The following is an 18,188-nucleotide window of genomic DNA, read 5'->3' on the forward strand; positions in this document are numbered from 1 at the left end:
TGTCATTTAATTATCACTATAATCTTGTGAGGTAGATGCTATTATGAAACTCATTTTATAGCTGTGGAGACTGAGGATAGACAAGTTAAATTGCTGGTACAAGGTTAGTAACCTAGTAAATAGCAGAGCTGGGATTTTAAGGGGTTTGTAATCTTAACCTCTATGCTTGCTGCCTCTTAAGAACCCAAGGTTTATCATTTCTATCCTCCCTGAACTATATGAAAAAACTAGATCAGTCAGAGTTATACAACCTCCTGGGAGCTTCTTATGAATTAACCCAACCTTTGACATAAGTGTTAATCATAGCAATATTCTACAAGTTAGCTACCTTAATATGTTTACTTAATGATCCCAAAATCTTCAAAATAGAATCTTTTAAATAAGTAAGCATCTTGGTATTTATAAAGAGGAAATGATTACCTAAAGCAGAGACCATTAAACCACTGTGAATGTAAGTACTGGTTCTCTACACTAAAGGATGGCATCAAGATAGAGTCCAACAAATAATCTGAACATGGCAGATTAATTTAAAAAAGAAAACCATAATCATTATGAAAGAATTCCAATAATATAGACAGTATAAAATATGTGTAAAATTTTCTAATTACTGAAAGTAGAAACAATAAACTCATAGAAATCAACTAATATTAATTTTTTTGTAATTGCTTTCTTAACTGGTTAAAGTTTAATAAAAGTAGAAGTACAGTTATAATAACCTTAAAATAAAACTGGTTCTTGACAGGGAGCAAGATGGCAGAGGAGTAGGAGACCTAGATTTCCTCTGGTCTCAGGAATTCAGCTGAATAGGGATCAAACCATTCGGAACACCTACAAACTCAATAGGAGATCGAAGAGGAGAGTAGCAACAACTCTCTGAACAGAGAAGCGGCCACTTACTGGAAGGTAGGACGAGCAGAGAAGTGAATCCAAGGCGATATTCGGGAGGATAGACGGCGGGGGAGGGGCCTCCGACGGCCGCTTCTGGCAAGTGCTAGAGCCGCGGAGCACAAAATCGGACCTTTTAGAAGTCGGCTCCGCAGAGGGACGTCGCTCCAGTGGCTAAACGGGGGGTGGAACCCTCGCGGGACAGTGTGGTCCTGGGACCCTCAGGGTCACAGAAAGACCGGGGGTGCCTGAGTGCGGCAGAGCTCCCAGGTATCGGAGCAGGGAAGCCGGCTGCAGAGACGGAGCCTAAGCGCGGGCTCTCAGCTTGGGGTGGCCATAAACTGTGATCCGCGGCCCAGTCGGGCCACTGCTCCTCCAGCAGGGACCCAACAAGCGGCAGAGCCAGGGAGACTCCCCTTCCTCCCCCCGGGAGGAGCGGCGCGGGAACGCAGCGCAGGGATCTGCTGGGTTTGGAGACTCCACATGGGGTTGGGTGCCAGAGATAGAAACGCTCGGTCACAGGCTGGGTGAGCACGGAGTGCGGCCGGAGACGGGGGAGACGGGAGTGACTGCTTTTCTCTGGGGGCGCACTGAGGAGCAGGGCCCCGAGTTCTCGGCTCCTCCAGGTGGAGATTGGGAGGCCACAATTTTCACCCTGGTCCTCCAAAGCTCCAGCGAGAGCTTGCACGGAACAAAAGCTCCTGAGATCAAACCCGAGCAGCTTCCTTAGCCCAGACCAACAAGGGCGGGGCAATTCCGCCTCCGGCAAAGACATTTGGCAACCACGGCAACAGGCCCCTCCCCCAGAAGATCAGCACGAACAGCCAGCAAGCCAAGACCAAGTTTACCGATCAAGGAGAACGGGAGAACTCCAGCGCTAGGGGAATACTGCACATAGAATTCATGGCTTTTTTTTTTTTTACCATGATTCATTAGTTCATCAAAGTTAATTTTTGTTAACTGTTTTTTTTATTTTTCTTTTTCCCTTTTTCAACCAACATCTTATTAATCCCTTTTAAAAAAAAACATTTTTTATTTTTCATTTTTAGAGTCATATTTTATCCCTTCATAGTAGTTACCCTTATTTTTGGCATATATATATATATAAGTTGTTCTCTCTTTAAAATTTTGAGATACACTTTCTTCTAACAGATCAAAATATACCCTAAATCACTAGTGTATGGCTTTGTTCTAGTCTCCTGCCTGATCACATTCTCTCCCTTTTTCCTTTTTTTTTCTTAAATCTTCTTTCTTTTTTCAAACAACTTCTTATCTTATCAAGTCCTTTTATAAAATCTTTTATAATTTTCATCTTTACAGTCATCTTCCATCCCTTTATTGTATCAACCCTTATTTTGTACATATATGTCTTTCTTCCTTTAAAATTTTAGGAGGCACTTTTTTTTTTTTAAAGATTTTATTTATTTATTTGAGAGAGAGAGAGAATGAGAAATAGAAAGCACGAGAGGGAAGAGGGTCAGAGGGAGAAGCAGACTCCCTGCCGAGCAGGGAGCCCGATGCGGGACTCGATCCCGGGACTCCAGGATCATGACCCGAGCCGAAGGCAGTCGCTCAACCAACTGAGCCATCCAGGCGCCCAGGAGGCACTTTTTTCTAACACACCAAAATACGCCCAAAATCTACTGTGTGGCACTGATCTATGCACTAGCCTGATCATATTTGATCATATTCTGTTTTTTTTATTTGTTCTGTTTTTGTTTTTATCTTTTTTCTTCTTTTTTTTCTCTTTCTTTTTTCTTTCTTTCCCTTTCTTTTCCCCTGGTTTCAGGTCTTTTCTGATTTGTATACAGTATATTTGCTGGGGACGTTGTAAAACTGTTAGCATTTGGTTCTCTCATTCATCTATTCTCCTCTGGACAAAATGACAAGACGAAAAAAATCACCTCAGCAAAAAGAACAAGAGGTAGTACTGTCTGCCAGGGACCTACACAATACGGACATTAGTACGATGTCGGACCTAGAGTTCAGAATCATGACTTTAAAGATACTAGCTGGGCTTGAAAAAAGCGTGGAAGTTATTAGAGAAACCCTTTCTGGAGAAATAAAAGAACTAAAATCTAACCAAGTCGAAATCAAAAAGGCTATTGATGAGGTGCAATCAAAAATGGGGGCACTAACTGCTAGGATAAATGAGGCAGAAGAGAGAATCAGTGATATAGAAGACCAAATGATGGAAAATAAAGAGGCTGAGAAAAAGAGAGAGAAACAACTACAGGATCACGAGGGCAGAATTTGAGAGATAAGTGATACGATAAGACGAAACAACATTAGAATAATTGGGATCCCAGAAGAAGAAAGAGAGAGAGGGGCAGAAGGTATACTGGAGCAAATAATAGCAGAGAACTTCCCTAATGTGAGGAAGGAAACAGGCATCAAAATCCAGGAGGCACAGAGAACCCCTCTCAAAATCAATAATAATAGGTCAACACCCCGACATCTAATAGTAAAACTTACAAGTCTCAGAGACAAAGAGAAAATCCTGAAAGCAGCTCGGGAGAAGAGATATGTAACCTACAATGGTAGAAACATTAGATTGGCAACAGACCTATCCACAGAGACCTGGTAGGCCAGAAAGGACTGGCAAGATATCTTCAGAGCACTAAACGAGAAAAATATGCAGCCAAGAATACTATATCCAGCTAGGCTGTCATTGAAAATAGAAAGAGAGATAAAAAGCTTCCAGAACAAACAAAAACTAAAGGAATTGGCAAACACGAAACCAGCCCTCCAAGAAATATTGAAAGGGGTCCTCTAAGCAAAGAGAGAGCCTAAAAGCAGCAAAGATCAGAAAGGAACACAGACAACATACAGTTAACAGTCACCTTACAGGCAATACAATGGCACTAAATTCATACCTTTCAATAGTTACCCTGAATGTAAATGGGCTAAATGCCCCAATCAAAAGACACAGGCTATCATATTGGATTAAAAAACAAGACCCATCAATATGCTGTCTGCAAGAGACTCATTTTAGACCCAAAGACACCCCCACATTGAAAGTGAGGGGTGGAAAACCATTTACCATGCTAATGGACACCAAAAGAAAGCTGGGATGGCAATCCTTATATCAGACAGACTAGATTTTAAAACAAAGACTGTAATAAGAGATGAGGAAGGACACTATATCCTACTTAAAGGGTCTATCCAACAAGAAGATCTAACAATTGTAAATATCTATGCCCCGAACATGGGAGCAGCCAATTATAGAAGGCAATTAATAACTAAAGCAAAGAAACACATTGACAAAAATACAGTAATAGTGGGGGACTTTAACACCCCCCTGACTGAAATGGACAGATCATCTAAGCAAAAGATCAGCAAGGAAATAAAGACTTTAAATGACACACTGGACCAAATGGACTTCACAGACATATTCAGAACATTCCATCCCAAAGCAATGGAATACACATTCTTCTCTAGTGCCCATGGAACATTCTCCAGAATTGATCACATCCTAGGTCACAAATTAGGTCTCAACTGGTACCAAAAGATTGGGATCATTCCCTGCATATTTTCAGACCACAATGCTTTGAAACTAGAACTCAATCACAAGAGGGAAAGTCGGAAAGATCTCAAGTATATGGAGGCTAAAGAGCATCCTCCTAAAGAATGAATGGGTCAACCAGGAAATTAAAGAATTAAAAAAATTCATGGAAACCAATAAATATGAAAACACAACTGTTCAATATCTTTGGGATACAGCAAAGGCAGTCCTGAGAGGAAAGTATATAGCAATACAAGCCTTTCTCAAGAAACAAGAAAGGTCTCAAATACACAACCTAACCCTACACCTAAAGGAGTTGGAGAAAGAACAGCAAATAAAGCCTAAACCCAGCAGGAGAAGAGAAATAATAAAGATCAGAGCAGAAATCAATGAACTAGAAACCAAAAGAACAGTAGAACAGATCAACGAAACTAGGAGCTGGTTCTTTGAAAGAATTAACAAGATTGATAAACTCCTGGCCAGACTGATCAAAAAGAAAAGAGAAGTGACCCAAATCAACAAAATCATGAATGAAAGAGGAGAGATCACAACCAACACCAGAGAAATACAAACAATTATAAGAACATATTATGAGCAACTCTATGCCAGCAAATTAGATAACCTGGAAGAAATGGGTGCATTCTTAGACATGTATCAACTACAAAAACTGAACCAAGAAGAAATAGAAAACCTGAACAGACCTATAACCACTAAGGAAATTGAAGCAGTCATCAAAAATCTCCCAACAAACAAAAGCCCAGGGCCAGATGGCTTCCCAGGGGAATTCTATCAGACATTTAAAGAAGAATTAATACCTATTCTCCTGAAACTGTTCCAAAAAATAGAAATGGAAGGAAAACTTCCATTTTAGGAGACCACCATTACCTTGATCCCCAAACCAGACAAAGACCCCATCAAAAAGGAGAATTACAGACCAATATCCTTGATGAACATGGATGCAAAAATTCTCACCAAAATACTAGCCAACACGATCCAACAGTATATTAAAAGAATTATTCACCACGACCAAGTGGGATTTATCCCGGGGCTGCAAGGCTGGTTCAACATCCGCAAATCAATCAACGTGATACAATACATTAACAAGAGAAAGAACAAGAATCATATGATCCTCTCAATAGATGCAGAAAAAGCATTGAAAAAGTACAGCATCCTTTCTTGATCAAAACTCTTCAGAGTGTAGGGATAGAGGGTACATACCTCAATATCATAAAAGCCATCTATGAAAAACCTACAGCGAATATCATTCTCAATGGGGAAAGGCTGAGAGCTTTTCCCCTAAGGTCAGGAACGCGGCAGGGATGTCCACTCTCACCACTGCTATTCAACATAGTATTAGAAGTCCTAGCCACAGCAATCAGACAACAAAAATCAAAGGCATCCAAATCGGCAAAGAGGAAGTCAAACTCTCACTCTTTGCAGATGATATGATACTGTATGTGGAAAACCCAAAAGACTCCACCCCAAAACTGCTAGAACTCATACAGGAATTCAGTCAAGTAGCAGGCTATAAAATCAATGCACAGAAATCAGTGGCATTCCTATACACCAACAAGACAGAAGAGAGACAAATCAAGGAGTCGATCCCATTACAATTGCACCCAAAACCATTAGATACCTAGGAATAAATTTAACCAAAGAGGCAAAGGATCTGTCCTCAGAAAACTATAAAATACTCATGAAAGAAATTGAAGAAGACACAAAGAAATGGAAAAACGTTCCATGCTCATGGATTGGGAGAACCAACATTGTGAAGATGTCAATGCTACCTAGAGCAATCTACACATTCAATGCAATCCCCATCAAAATACCATCCACTTTTTTCAAAGAAATGGAACAAATAATCCTAAAATTTGTATGGAACCAGAAGAGACCCCGAATAGCCAGAGGAATCTTGAAAAAGAAAAGCAAAGCTGGCGGCATCACAATTCCGGACTTCCAGCTCTATTACAAAGCTGTCATCATCAAGACAGTATGGTACTGGCACAAAAACAGACACATAGATCAATGGAACAGAATCGACAGCCCAGAAATGGACCCTCAACTTTATGGTCAACTTATCTTTGACAAAGCAGGAAAGAATGTCCAATGGCAAAAAGACAGTCTCTTCAACAAATGGTGTTGGGAAAATTGGACAGCCACATGCAGAAGAATGAAACTGGACCATTTCCTTACACCACACACAAAAATAGACTCCAAATGGTTGAAAGACCTAAACGTGAGACAGGAGTCCATCAAAATCCTAAAGGAGAACACAGGTAGCAACCTCTTCGACCTCAGCCGCAGCACCTTCTTCCTAGAAACATCGCCAAAGACACGGGAAGCCAGGGCAAAAATGAACAATTGGGATTTCATCAAGATAAAAAGCTTTTGCACAGCAAAAGAAACAGTCCACAAAACCAAAAGACAACCCACAGAATGGGAGAAAATATTTACAAATGACATATCAGATAAAGGGCTAGTATCCACAATCTATAAAGAACTTATCAAACTCAACACCCAAAGAACAAATAATCCAATCAAGAAATGGGCAGAAGACATGAACAGACATTTTTCCAAAGAAGACGTCCAAATGGCCAACAGACACATGAAAAAGTGTTCAACATCACTCGGCATCAGGGAAATCCAAATCAAAACCTCAATGAGATACCACCTCACACCCGTCAGAATGGCTAAAATTAACAAGTCAGGGAACGACAGATGTTGGCGGGGATGCGGAGAAAGGGGAACCCTCCTACACTGTTGGTGGGAATGCAAGCTGGTGCAACCACTCTGGAAAACAGTATGGAGGTTCCTGAAACAGTTGAAATTAGAGCTACCATTCGATCCAGCAATTGCACTACTGGGAATTTATCACAAAGATACAAATGTAGGGACCCGAAGGGGTACGTGCACCCCAATGTTTATAGCAGCAATGTCCACAATAGCCAAACTGTGGAAAGAGCCAAGATGTCCATCGACAGATGAATGGATAAAGAAGATATAGTATATATACACAATGGAATATTATGCAGCCATCAAAAGGAATGAGATCTTGCCATTTGCAACGACGTGGATGGAACTGGAGGGTCTTATGCTGAGTGAAATAAGTCAATCAGAGTAAGACATGTATCATATGACCTCACTGATATGAGGAATTCTTAATCTCAGGAAACAAACTGAGTGTTACTGGAGTGGTTGGGGGTGGGAGGGATGGGTTGGCTGGGTGATAGACATTGGGGAGGCTATGTGCTACGGTGAGTGCTGTGAATTGTGCAAGATTGTTGAATCACAGATCTGTACTTCTGAAACAAATAATGCAACATATTTTAAGAAAAAAGAAAAAGAAGAAGGTAACAGGAGAGGAAGAATGAAGGGGAGTAAGTCAGAGGGGGAGACGAACCATGAGAGATGATGGACTCTGAAAAACAAACTGAGGGTTCTAGAGGGGAGGAGGCAAGGGGGATGGGTTAGCCTGGTGATGGGTATTAAAGAGGGCACATTCTGCATGGAGCACTGGGTGTTATGAACAAACAATGAATTATGGAACACTACATCAAAAACTAATGATGTAATATATGGTGATTAACATAACAATAAAAAAACTGGTTCTCAACTGGGTAGAGTTTTGCCCACCCCTCTCTGGCCAGGGGACATTTGGCAATGTCTGGAGACATTTTTGGTTGTCAAAGCTGGGGGTGGGAGGTGCTACTGGCATCTAGTGTTTAGAGGCCAGAGATGCTGCTAAATGTCTTAAATTGCGTAAGACTCCCCTCTTGCAACCAAGAATGACCTGGGCCAAAATGTCAATAGTGCCAAGTTTCAGAAACCCTGCTATAAAAATGGCATCTATACCAATAGCAGTTAATCCTGAAAATTTAAGAAAAAGGCAACAGAATTTAGTATACATTTGAACACACAGATGGAAAATAATATTCCAAAATTTAGGGATAAAACCAACTTAATTTTGCCCTTCAGGATATTGAATAAATGTCATGTCGTTTCTTGCCATTATTAGCTTCTTGTTATTGCACCAATTATAAGGCTATGGCCCTATTTCCAAAAATCTTTATATTTGGTACTTTGACTTGGTTCTTTATACTTGAAATTACTTTTATGGAACATACCAGTAAGCAAACTAAACTACACATATCAAAAAATTTAAAGTGGGAACTGGTAAATATTGGCATTTCATTTGATAACTCCTAAAATTCAAAAAAAGGACAATGTATATAGACAAACGTTTCTTTCTATTAAGATTTCTTCTGTCACCATCTGTGAAGGAAAAAACTCTCTAACAGACTTTGTGTGTTTAATTTTAACCCAGGGCAAATTTTTATGACTGAGTGATAAACCCACAAAACTGGAGTTCACATCAGAAGCCCTTATACTACTAACCATGATGATACCAGTGGGCATTATCATTTTTAAAAGTGTAAAAAATTCAATGAGCAGATTGTCATTACAGAAACTCATTCTGCATCACACATATCACCCAAGAGATTGATATTTCATGCTTATAAAACTTAACATAAAATTAAATTGCAAGTATTTTCTCACAATCTACTAAAATTATGGCCTAAGGCAATACACTGCTAATATGAAGCATTTGTTCAGCTCTAGTGGGCATATTTCTATATGATTTATGTAAAAGAAGACTTCATTTGCTTCTCATAGATTCAGTAATGAGGTTTCTTTCCTTATATTTAGCCCAGAAAGTAGATGAACTTCTTTGAAATTAAGCCAGCAAATATAACATTGAATTATTAATAAACAATAGTAAAATTAACAAACTGAAGATTTTCTCCTTGGGTGTATGACTATGTGGTTTCAAACACCAGCCATTCTTTCATTATCCAAATACATAAAAAGCAGCTCAATTTCCCATACAGAAAATACATTTCATTCTTTCAGCATAAAACAAATAGTAATAAATTTCAAGTAAAATAGTAGGTTGTGATTTTTTTTCCCTGAAATCTGAAACAATAAAAAATAATTTCAACCATTAAAAAAAAGTTAAGGGGTGCATGGGTGGCTCAGTCGGTTAAATGTCTGTCTTCGGGTCAGGTCACGATCCCAGAGTCCTGGGATCCAGCCCCACATCGGGCTCCCTACTCAGCGGGCAGTCTGCTTCTCCCTCCCTCTCTCCCTCTGTGTGCTCTTTCTCTCCCAAAGAAAGAAAAAGAAAAGAAAGAAAGAAAGAAAGAAAGAAAGAAAGAAAGAAAGAAAGAAAGAAAGAAAGAAAGAAAAAGGAAGGAAGGAAGGAAGAGAGAAAAAAGAAAAATCTATCTTAAAAAAAAGTTAGGAATAACAGAAAAGATAGTTGTGGAACCAATACTTTGTCTTAATCTATTTGGATGTGAATAACACTGAGTCCATGAGGTAAAAGAAAAAATTGATTTCAATATTATCAACCCGATGCACTGTGAAACTTACATGTAGCACTTTTTAGACAGTGAAGCGTTTTCTCATTAGCATACTTCACAATACAAATAAAAGGAATTAACATCTTTATCTGGAACTTAAAAAAAAACCTACACATTTAGCTTTATGCTGAAATATCTTTGACAACTTGAAAAATTAGCAGATTTTACACCAAAATATAATAGGGAATTCTTACCTTAAGCATTCAGCATCATTTTGAGGCTTTTCACTGATTTTTACTTTTTCTGCCTCTAGGTATTTGGTAGTACAAATGGCTTCATTCTTTTTATCTTCAAAAACTAAACAATTAAGAAAATGCTTACAATCTTCAAAAAAATCATAAGAGTTAACTTTATTCATTCATAAGAGCAGTATTCTAATTTTTGGTGCTTTATGTAAAATGTATGCACTCATGATTCTTATTTTTCTACTTTAATATAGCAATTAAAGGCATAAAAAAGATCTCGACAAAATTTATGACATTAAAACTACCAGATCTAACACTGTTTATTTTAGTGTTTTACCTATTTTTTCTTTATACCAATAATAACACTGTATCCCAATAGGTTAGTGCAATTTGAAATAATAATACGACCGTTATGTGTACGTAATTATATTCATCAGCAAAATAAACTAGCTCATAGAGATAATACCTTTAAGTTTTCTCTGCACAGTAAGTAATTCTTGTACTAATTCACTCTTTTGTTTTTGAAGTTCACTTAACTGGCCACTATCATGTTCCATTGACTTCATTTCTAGAAACAAATAGACAAATAAAAGCCATATTTTAACCACTTAGGCTTTGCCTTGAATATGTCAGCAATTATTAACTTTTTTTGTGTGTGTAGTAAAAATTTAAGCAGCACATGGTCAATTTTAAACTGATAAGAACAGATACTATACTTAATCTTAGCCAAAAGGCTTTGAAGCGATTCATATGGTCAATTTGAAGTCACAGCAGGCTTCCTTTGGCCATCTAGATACTGTTTTTAATAAACTGACCAGGATTCATTAAGAAACAACGAGGTACAAAAGAATTAGTTAATTGATGGTTAGACTACCTAGAGAGAATTCAAAATAATGTAACATCACTAAGTAAAACAAGCTTCCCAATGAGATAATAAGAAAACTCTATCCTTCATAAGTAAAGCATATTTAAAATGACATTGCATAGTACTCACTATATGGCTACAAACTCCCACAATACTGCTAATATTGCCTCTTCTACCTAAAATATCTTTCCTTTCTTTATCCCCACAACAAATTCCAATTCATCCTTTAAGATTCATCTCCTAATTTTTCAAAAGGTAAACAATAAATTAGGACACAATTATGCAAGACACTACATAAGTAGCTAACTTCCTTAATTTACAAAGAACTAATATAAATCAGTAAGAACAAAAATGTAGAAAGATGAACAGAATATGAACAGATTGTTCACAGGAAAATAAAAAGAAATTTAAGTGATCAATAAATTCAGAGAAGTAAATTCAACATCATGCAAAATCAAAGAAATGTGACTTAAACCAACAATAAAAATAATATTTTTGCTTGTCAGATTGGTAAAGATTAAAGCCAGTGATAATACCCAGATTGGTAATGGTATAGAATAATAATAAAAGAAAACAGGCACTCTCCTATAGAGTTGGTAGGAAAATTAATTAATTCAGTGCTTTAAGGAGTCTAATTTGGCATTAAGTCTCTTAATATTTTCCTCTGACCTAGTAGTTTCATTAGTAGATTTTACGAGGCTTATATAGTCACAAAAGTATAGAGAGATATATACTCAGATAATTAGAGGCCCCTATTGATGGTCATGTAGGTTGTTTCCTGATTTTATTTTTATTTTGTTTTGTTTTCTTCTGAAATCACCACCAGTCCCTCCACCTGTGCACCATTTCCCATCTTCTCTGGGAACTTTACTTCTCTCTTGAGTTTTCAACTCTACTTCTCCATGGGCTTTGGTCAATTATTATTTAATATGTTCAAATATCTCCTGTCTCAAAAAACAGAAATGAAAAAAGGACAACACATAAACCACTAAAAGCCCTCCCCTGACTTCACATCCCCCTGGGTTACTGGACTGTCTCATCCAGAGAAACTTCGCTTAAAGGGCTTGTGGGCGCTTATGATCACCATTTCCTCTGCTCTCACTGCTCAACCCATTACAACCTGCCCTCTGCCCTTCCTTTTTTCCTACTTCCATCTGTTGCTTTCCCTAAAGATCACAAGTGACCACCCTTGGCTGCTTCTTAGTCTTCATGGTTGACAATTTGGCAGCATTTAACATGGGCTGATCACTCCCTCAAATGCTCTCTCCCTGAGGTGATTCCCCTTTCACACAGTAATGTGTCCCGCCAGCTTTTACACTCTTCACTGGCCTTTTTCTTCTTGCTTTGAAAATCCTGGTGTTCCTCAGGGTTTTATTATTTTCCTTCAATACATTTTTCCTGGGTGACTCCCAAATTTAACTGTTCCAGCCCAAATCTTCCTCGGAGCTCTTGACTTATATACTCAATTTTCTGACATTTACACTCAGATCTGCCATTTGGCTAATTCCTATCACCCTTCAGATCTCAGTCTGAAAGTCACTTGTTCGGGGAGAATTTCCTTCATTCCTAGTCCAGGTTAAGTTCCCTTATTATATGTTTTCACCTCATTTTATACTTCTCCTATTGAAGCAGTCATCGATTCATAATTATCTCTTTCATACTTTTGGAGAAAGAGCATTAAAAAAAAACAAAGTCCTGCCATTACAGAGTTTAAAGTTTCATATAAAAATGTTATGATATATGTAGAGATGGGCTTTGTGAAAGTACAAAGACCAACAGCACCAGGTAGTATGGAAGCAAATCTATTAAAATAAATCCATATTTCTGGAAGAAAGGATACAAAATAAAGGGCTCCTACAGTATGTGTGGTATCAAGGATTTTTTCTTTATCACTTTTTTGGAGGAATAATTTACATGAAGTATATCCATCCACTTAATAGCATACAAATCTATGAGTTTTGGCTCTCACATACACTCGTGAAAGCACCACCACAATCAAGAAACTGTGTATTTCTATCAGTCCCAAAAGCTTCCTCTGCCCCTTTGCAATTTATTCATTCTGACCCAGGCAACCACACCGATCGGCTTGTTGTCACTTGCCTGCTTGTTGTCCCATACAGTTTGCATTGTATGTAGTATGTGTTCTTTTGTGTCTGGCTTCTTTCAGGTACCAAATCATTGATGTCCCATACAGTTTGCACTGTATGTAGTATGTGTTCTTTTGTGTCTAGCTTCTTTCAGGCACCATGTTGTCTGTGAGCAGATCTGTTATTTTTTTATCTCTGAGTATTCCACTGCATGGAATACACCAATTTCGTTTATCCATTTACCTCTTACTGGACATTTAAAAGTTATGTTCAGTTTTTGGCTACTGTGAATAAAGTCACTAAAAACTTAGTGTGTACCTAAATTTCACTTCTCTGGTGTATCTAGTTGTAGAATGGCTGGGTCATATGGTAAATGTATGTTTAATGTTTTAAGAAACTGCAAAACAATTTCCAAAGTGGTTGTACCATTTATTTTACATTCCCATCAGTACCATATGCATTTCAGATGCTCCACATTCTTGCCAACACTTCATATGACCAGTCTTTTTAATTTTAATTGAATGCATGTACAGTGATATTACATTGTGGTTTTAATTTGTATTTTCGTGATGACTAAAGATATTGAATATCTTTTCATATGTTCATTGGTCATTAGTATATGCCCTTTTGTGAAGTTCAAATCTTTTTCCCCTTTTAGAATCAGTTTTTTGCCTTCTTATTATTAAGTTGTAAGAGTTCATTATATTCTAGATAATAGTACACTGGCAGATATACATATTTCAAATATTTTCTCCAAGTCTGTGGTTTGTCTTTTGATTTTCTTAATAGTGTTTTTTTCTTAATTTATTTGAAATCCAATGTATTTTTTTTCTTTCTTTTATGGTTCATGTTTCTGTGTCCCATCTAAGAAATCATTGCCTATCCCAAGATGGCAAAGATTTCCTATTATGTTTTCTTCTAAGAGTTTCATGATGTTAGCTTTTATGTTTAGGTGTATGTCCATTCTGAGTTAATGTTTAATATGGTGTGAAGTAAGATTTAAGAATCATTGTTTTGCAATGGAAGTCCAATTGTTCCAGCAGTATTTACTGAAAAGACTTTCCTTTCCCCACTGAATTACCCTGTTACCTTTGTTGACAATCAACTGACCTTATGGACTCTTTCATTCCAGTGGTACCTATACACCTATTTTTAAGCCAGTGACACACTGTCTTGATTACTATAGCTTTTCAACAAAATTTGAAATCAGGGAGTATAAATCCCTAAATTTTGGTCTTTTAAAAAATTTTGACTGTTCTAAGTGATTTACATTTCCATATAAGTATTAGAATCAGCTTGTCAAGGCTTACTAAAACTTAATGAGATTTTTACTGAGATTCTGTTGAAACTATGATAAATTTGAAGAGACCTGACCTATTAACAAAATTGAGTTTTCTAATCCATGAACATGATGGATCTATTTATTTAGGTCTTCCTTAATATTTCTCAGCAATGCTCTATAGTTTATAGTGTAGAAGTCCCTCATGTCTTTTGTTAAATTTGTTTCTGTTTTTTGATGCTGTTTAAATGGCATTTTTATTCCATTTTCTATTGTTTGCTGTTAGTATATAAGAATTCAACTGATTTTCTTTTTTTCTTTAGAGAGAGATAGTGGGAGGGGAGGGGTATAGGAGAGGGAAAGAGAGAATCTTAATCATGCTCCACACTGGGCAGTCCTGAGGTCATGACCTGAGCTGAAAACAAGAATCAGACACTTAACCGACTGAGCCACCCAGGTGCCCCTCAACTGATTTTTAAATATATACCTTATATCCTATAACCTTACCATATTGACTTATTAATTTTAGTAACTGTTTTGTAAATTCCTTATAATTTTCTAAGTAAACAATCATGTAATCTGTAAATAGAGGCAAATTTTTTTGTCTCATTGAAAAGGTTAAAATGGCTAGGACATCCAGAGCTGTACTGAATGGAAGTGATAAGAATAAGCATCATTGCCTTATTCTCAATCTTTGCAGGGAAAGTATTTAATATGTCACCATTTCGAATGATATTGGTATTCGATATTTCACCATTAAGTGTAATATGAGCTGTAGGCTTTTCAAACAAGTTCTTTATCTGGTTGAGAAAGTTCCCTTCTATTCCTGGTTTTCTGAGAGTTATATAGAACTGTATAGATCCATTTACCAGTACTCTTTTCCAGCCCTTTATGTGATAGCTGTCATATATGCATATGGTATGCATGTATACAAATTGCCTCTGTATACACTATAAATTCTACAAGACAATATATTATTTTTGCTTTAAACAATTACATGTGTCTTTTAAAGCTAAGAGAAAAAATAGGTATTTATAATTATCCATATATTTGCCATTTCTGTTTATTTTAATTCATTAAATATGATCCAAGTTTCTCTCCAGTATTATTTTTGCCTCTACTTGGAGGACTTCCTTTAGCATTTCTTGTCTTTCAGGCATGATGGCAATGGATTCCCCTAATTTTTATTTATCTGAAAATGTCTTTTTTTAACTTCATTTTTGAAGGATATTTTCACTGGATAGGGAAAATTTTCTTTCAACACTTCCAAGATGTTATTGCGCTGTCTTCTTGACTTTATCATTTCTAGTTACAGGTACATAGTCATTAGAGTTACTGTTTCCTGTTTTCAAGATTTTCTCTTTCTCTTTGACTTTTTAAGTGTGACTACTAAGTGGCTAGGCATGGATTTCTTTGAATTTACCCTATTTGGGTTTGCTGAACTTCTTGAATCTGCAAATTAATGTCTTTTAGAAAATTTAAGAAATTTTCTGCCATGATTTCTTCAAATATATTTTCTGCCAATTCTCTTTCCTCTCCTTCAGAGACTCCAATTACTTGAATGTTAGACCTTTTAAAATTGTCCTACAGGTTCCTAAGTTTCTAATTTCTTGTTTCATTTTATTTTAATTTCTCATCTTTTTCAGATTGGACAATTTCTATCGATCTATCTTCATGTTCACTGGATTTCCTATCACTTCATGTTCACTGGACCTCCTATCAGGTCCATTCTGTTATTAAGCTTATTCAGTGACATTTTTATTTCAGATAATGTATTTTTCAGTTCTAATATGTTTTTTATTTTACATTTTCTATTTCTCCACTGAAATTACCTATCTTTTCATCTATTGCAAGTGCATCTTCCTTAACTCACTGAGCATAGCTCAATAATAGCTGCTATAAAGTATTTCATAATTCCAATGTCTAGATCACTGTAGGTTTGGCATCCCATGGTTTTCTTTTGACACTAGGTCACATTTCACTGATTCTTCAGAAGTCAAGTAATTTTGAATTGCATCCTGAACATTGTGAATATCATGCTGTGGAGACTGTATTTTTTGATAATAGCCATTCTAATGGGTGTTAAGTAGTATCTCTTTGTGGTTTTGATTTCCATTTCTCTAAAGACTAGTGGATATGGAGCACCTTTTCATGTGCTTATTGGCCATATCTTTGAAGAAATGTTTACTCAAGTCCTTTACCCATTTTTTAATTGAGTTGTTTATTTTTTTGGTGTTGAGTTGTAGTTCTTCTATATTCTGGACATTAGAAGCACCTGGCTGGCTCAGTCAGTAGAGCATATGACTCTTGATCTTGGGGTTATGAGTTCAAGCCCTAAATTGGGTACAGAAACTACTTAAAAAAATACTCTGGATATTAATCCTTTATCGAAGATATGATTTGCAAATATTTTCTTCCATAAAAAACACAACTCATTCTCTCTGTGAGTTGTGTTTTTACTCTCTTGATAGTGTCCTCTGATATACAAAAGATCTTAATTTTAATGAAATACAATTTATCTATTTTTTCTTTTGTTGCCTGTGTTTTTGATATCCAAGAAATCATCTCCAAATCCAATATGATTAAGTGTTTCCTGTACGATTTCTTCTAAGAGTTTTGTTGTTTTACTTAAGTTTAAGACTTAGCTAATTTTTATATATTGTGTAAGGTAAGTGTGGTATCCAGTCTTCCCAGCTCTATATGTTGAAAAGACTACCCTTTCCCATTGAATAGTCTTGGCACTCTTATAAAAAAATCATTTGACCACATACACGAGGGTTTATATTTGAGCTCTCTATTTTATCCTGATTTTCTATATGTCTGTCCTTATTCTAGTACCATACAATTTTGATTACTGTGGCATTTTAGTATGTTTTGAAATCAGGAAATGTTGAGTCCTCCAACTTTGTTCTTCTTTTCCAAAATAGTTTTGGCTCTTTGGGATCCTTTGGGATCCTATATGAATTTTAGGATGGGTTTTTCAATTCATGAAAAAAATCCTGTTAGGATTTTGATAGAGATTACATTGAATCTATACATCATTTTGGGTAATAATGTCATTTTAACAATACCAATTTTTCCAATCCATGAACATGGGATGTCTTTCCACTTATTTGGGTCTTCTTTAATTTCTTTAAGCAATGTTTTATATGGTTTTCAATGTACAAGTCTTTTACCTCCTTGGCTAAATTTATTCTTAAGTATTTTATTCTTTTTAATACTATTATAAATGGAATTTAATTTTTTTTCCTTTTTGGATCACTTATTGCTCATACATAGAAATGCAACTTATTTTTGTGTGTTGATTTTATATACTGCAACTTTGCTGTATTTATTTATTAGTCCCAGCAGTTTTTTGTGTATCCTTAGGTGTTCTATATATAAGAGCATTATCATCTGGGCACAGAGACAATTTTACTTTTTTCGTTCCAATGTAGATGCCTTTTATTTCTTCTTCTTGCCTAATTGATTTGGCTAAATTTCTAATACTATGTTGGATAGAAGTGGTGATATCCATGACTTTTTGCAGAAGTTAGTTTTAAAGTATGTACCTATTTAACTTTGTATTCTAACTTGTTATTGAAGTACACATCAATGTCACCTAAGGGATTTTTAAAAAGTTATGTTCCCTATCCTCTCCCACAGATTCTGTTTCAATAGGTCTTGAATGAGACTCAAGCATTTAATATTTTTTAAAGCTTTCCAGATGTGTTCCTCTGTCCTACACTCTCTACCCAAAGTAATTTATCTCTGAGAACCTTATTTCCTTCATCTATAGAATGAGACTAAAAAGTATAATCCTCACATTTTTTGAGGGTTTGATTATGTGGCAGGCAGCATTCTATGTGCTTCAGTATTATTTCATTGAATCCTCACAACAACCTTTGTTAAGGTCATGACCACTAGGCCCCATCTTTACAGATGGGGAAACTGAGCCAAAGAAAAGTTTAGCACCTTGC

General features: G+C 36.5%; 1 protein-coding gene and 1 pseudogene across 1 annotated transcript in view; both read right to left on the bottom strand.

The window, feature by feature from the left end:
* CCDC172 (coiled-coil domain containing 172) overlaps positions 1-18,188 on the bottom strand; it is a 68,563-nt gene that overhangs the window by 16,605 nt on the left and 33,770 nt on the right. The window contains exons 5-6 of the mRNA XM_028121722.2: positions 10,465-10,566; positions 10,008-10,110 (exon numbers count right to left, since the gene is read on the bottom strand). Coding sequence (XP_027977523.1) covers positions 10,008-10,110; positions 10,465-10,566 — 205 coding nt within the window. The remainder of the gene's footprint in view (positions 1-10,007; positions 10,111-10,464; positions 10,567-18,188) is intronic.
* On the bottom strand, positions 10,607-10,744 carry LOC114223107 (U2 spliceosomal RNA; annotated as a pseudogene).

This window comes from Eumetopias jubatus, unplaced genomic scaffold, assembly GCF_037043125.1.
Source record: "Eumetopias jubatus isolate StellerSeaLion01/CBP00866 unplaced genomic scaffold, mEumJub1_p1.0 scaffold_17, whole genome shotgun sequence".
Taxonomy (NCBI): domain Eukaryota; kingdom Metazoa; phylum Chordata; class Mammalia; order Carnivora; family Otariidae; genus Eumetopias; species Eumetopias jubatus.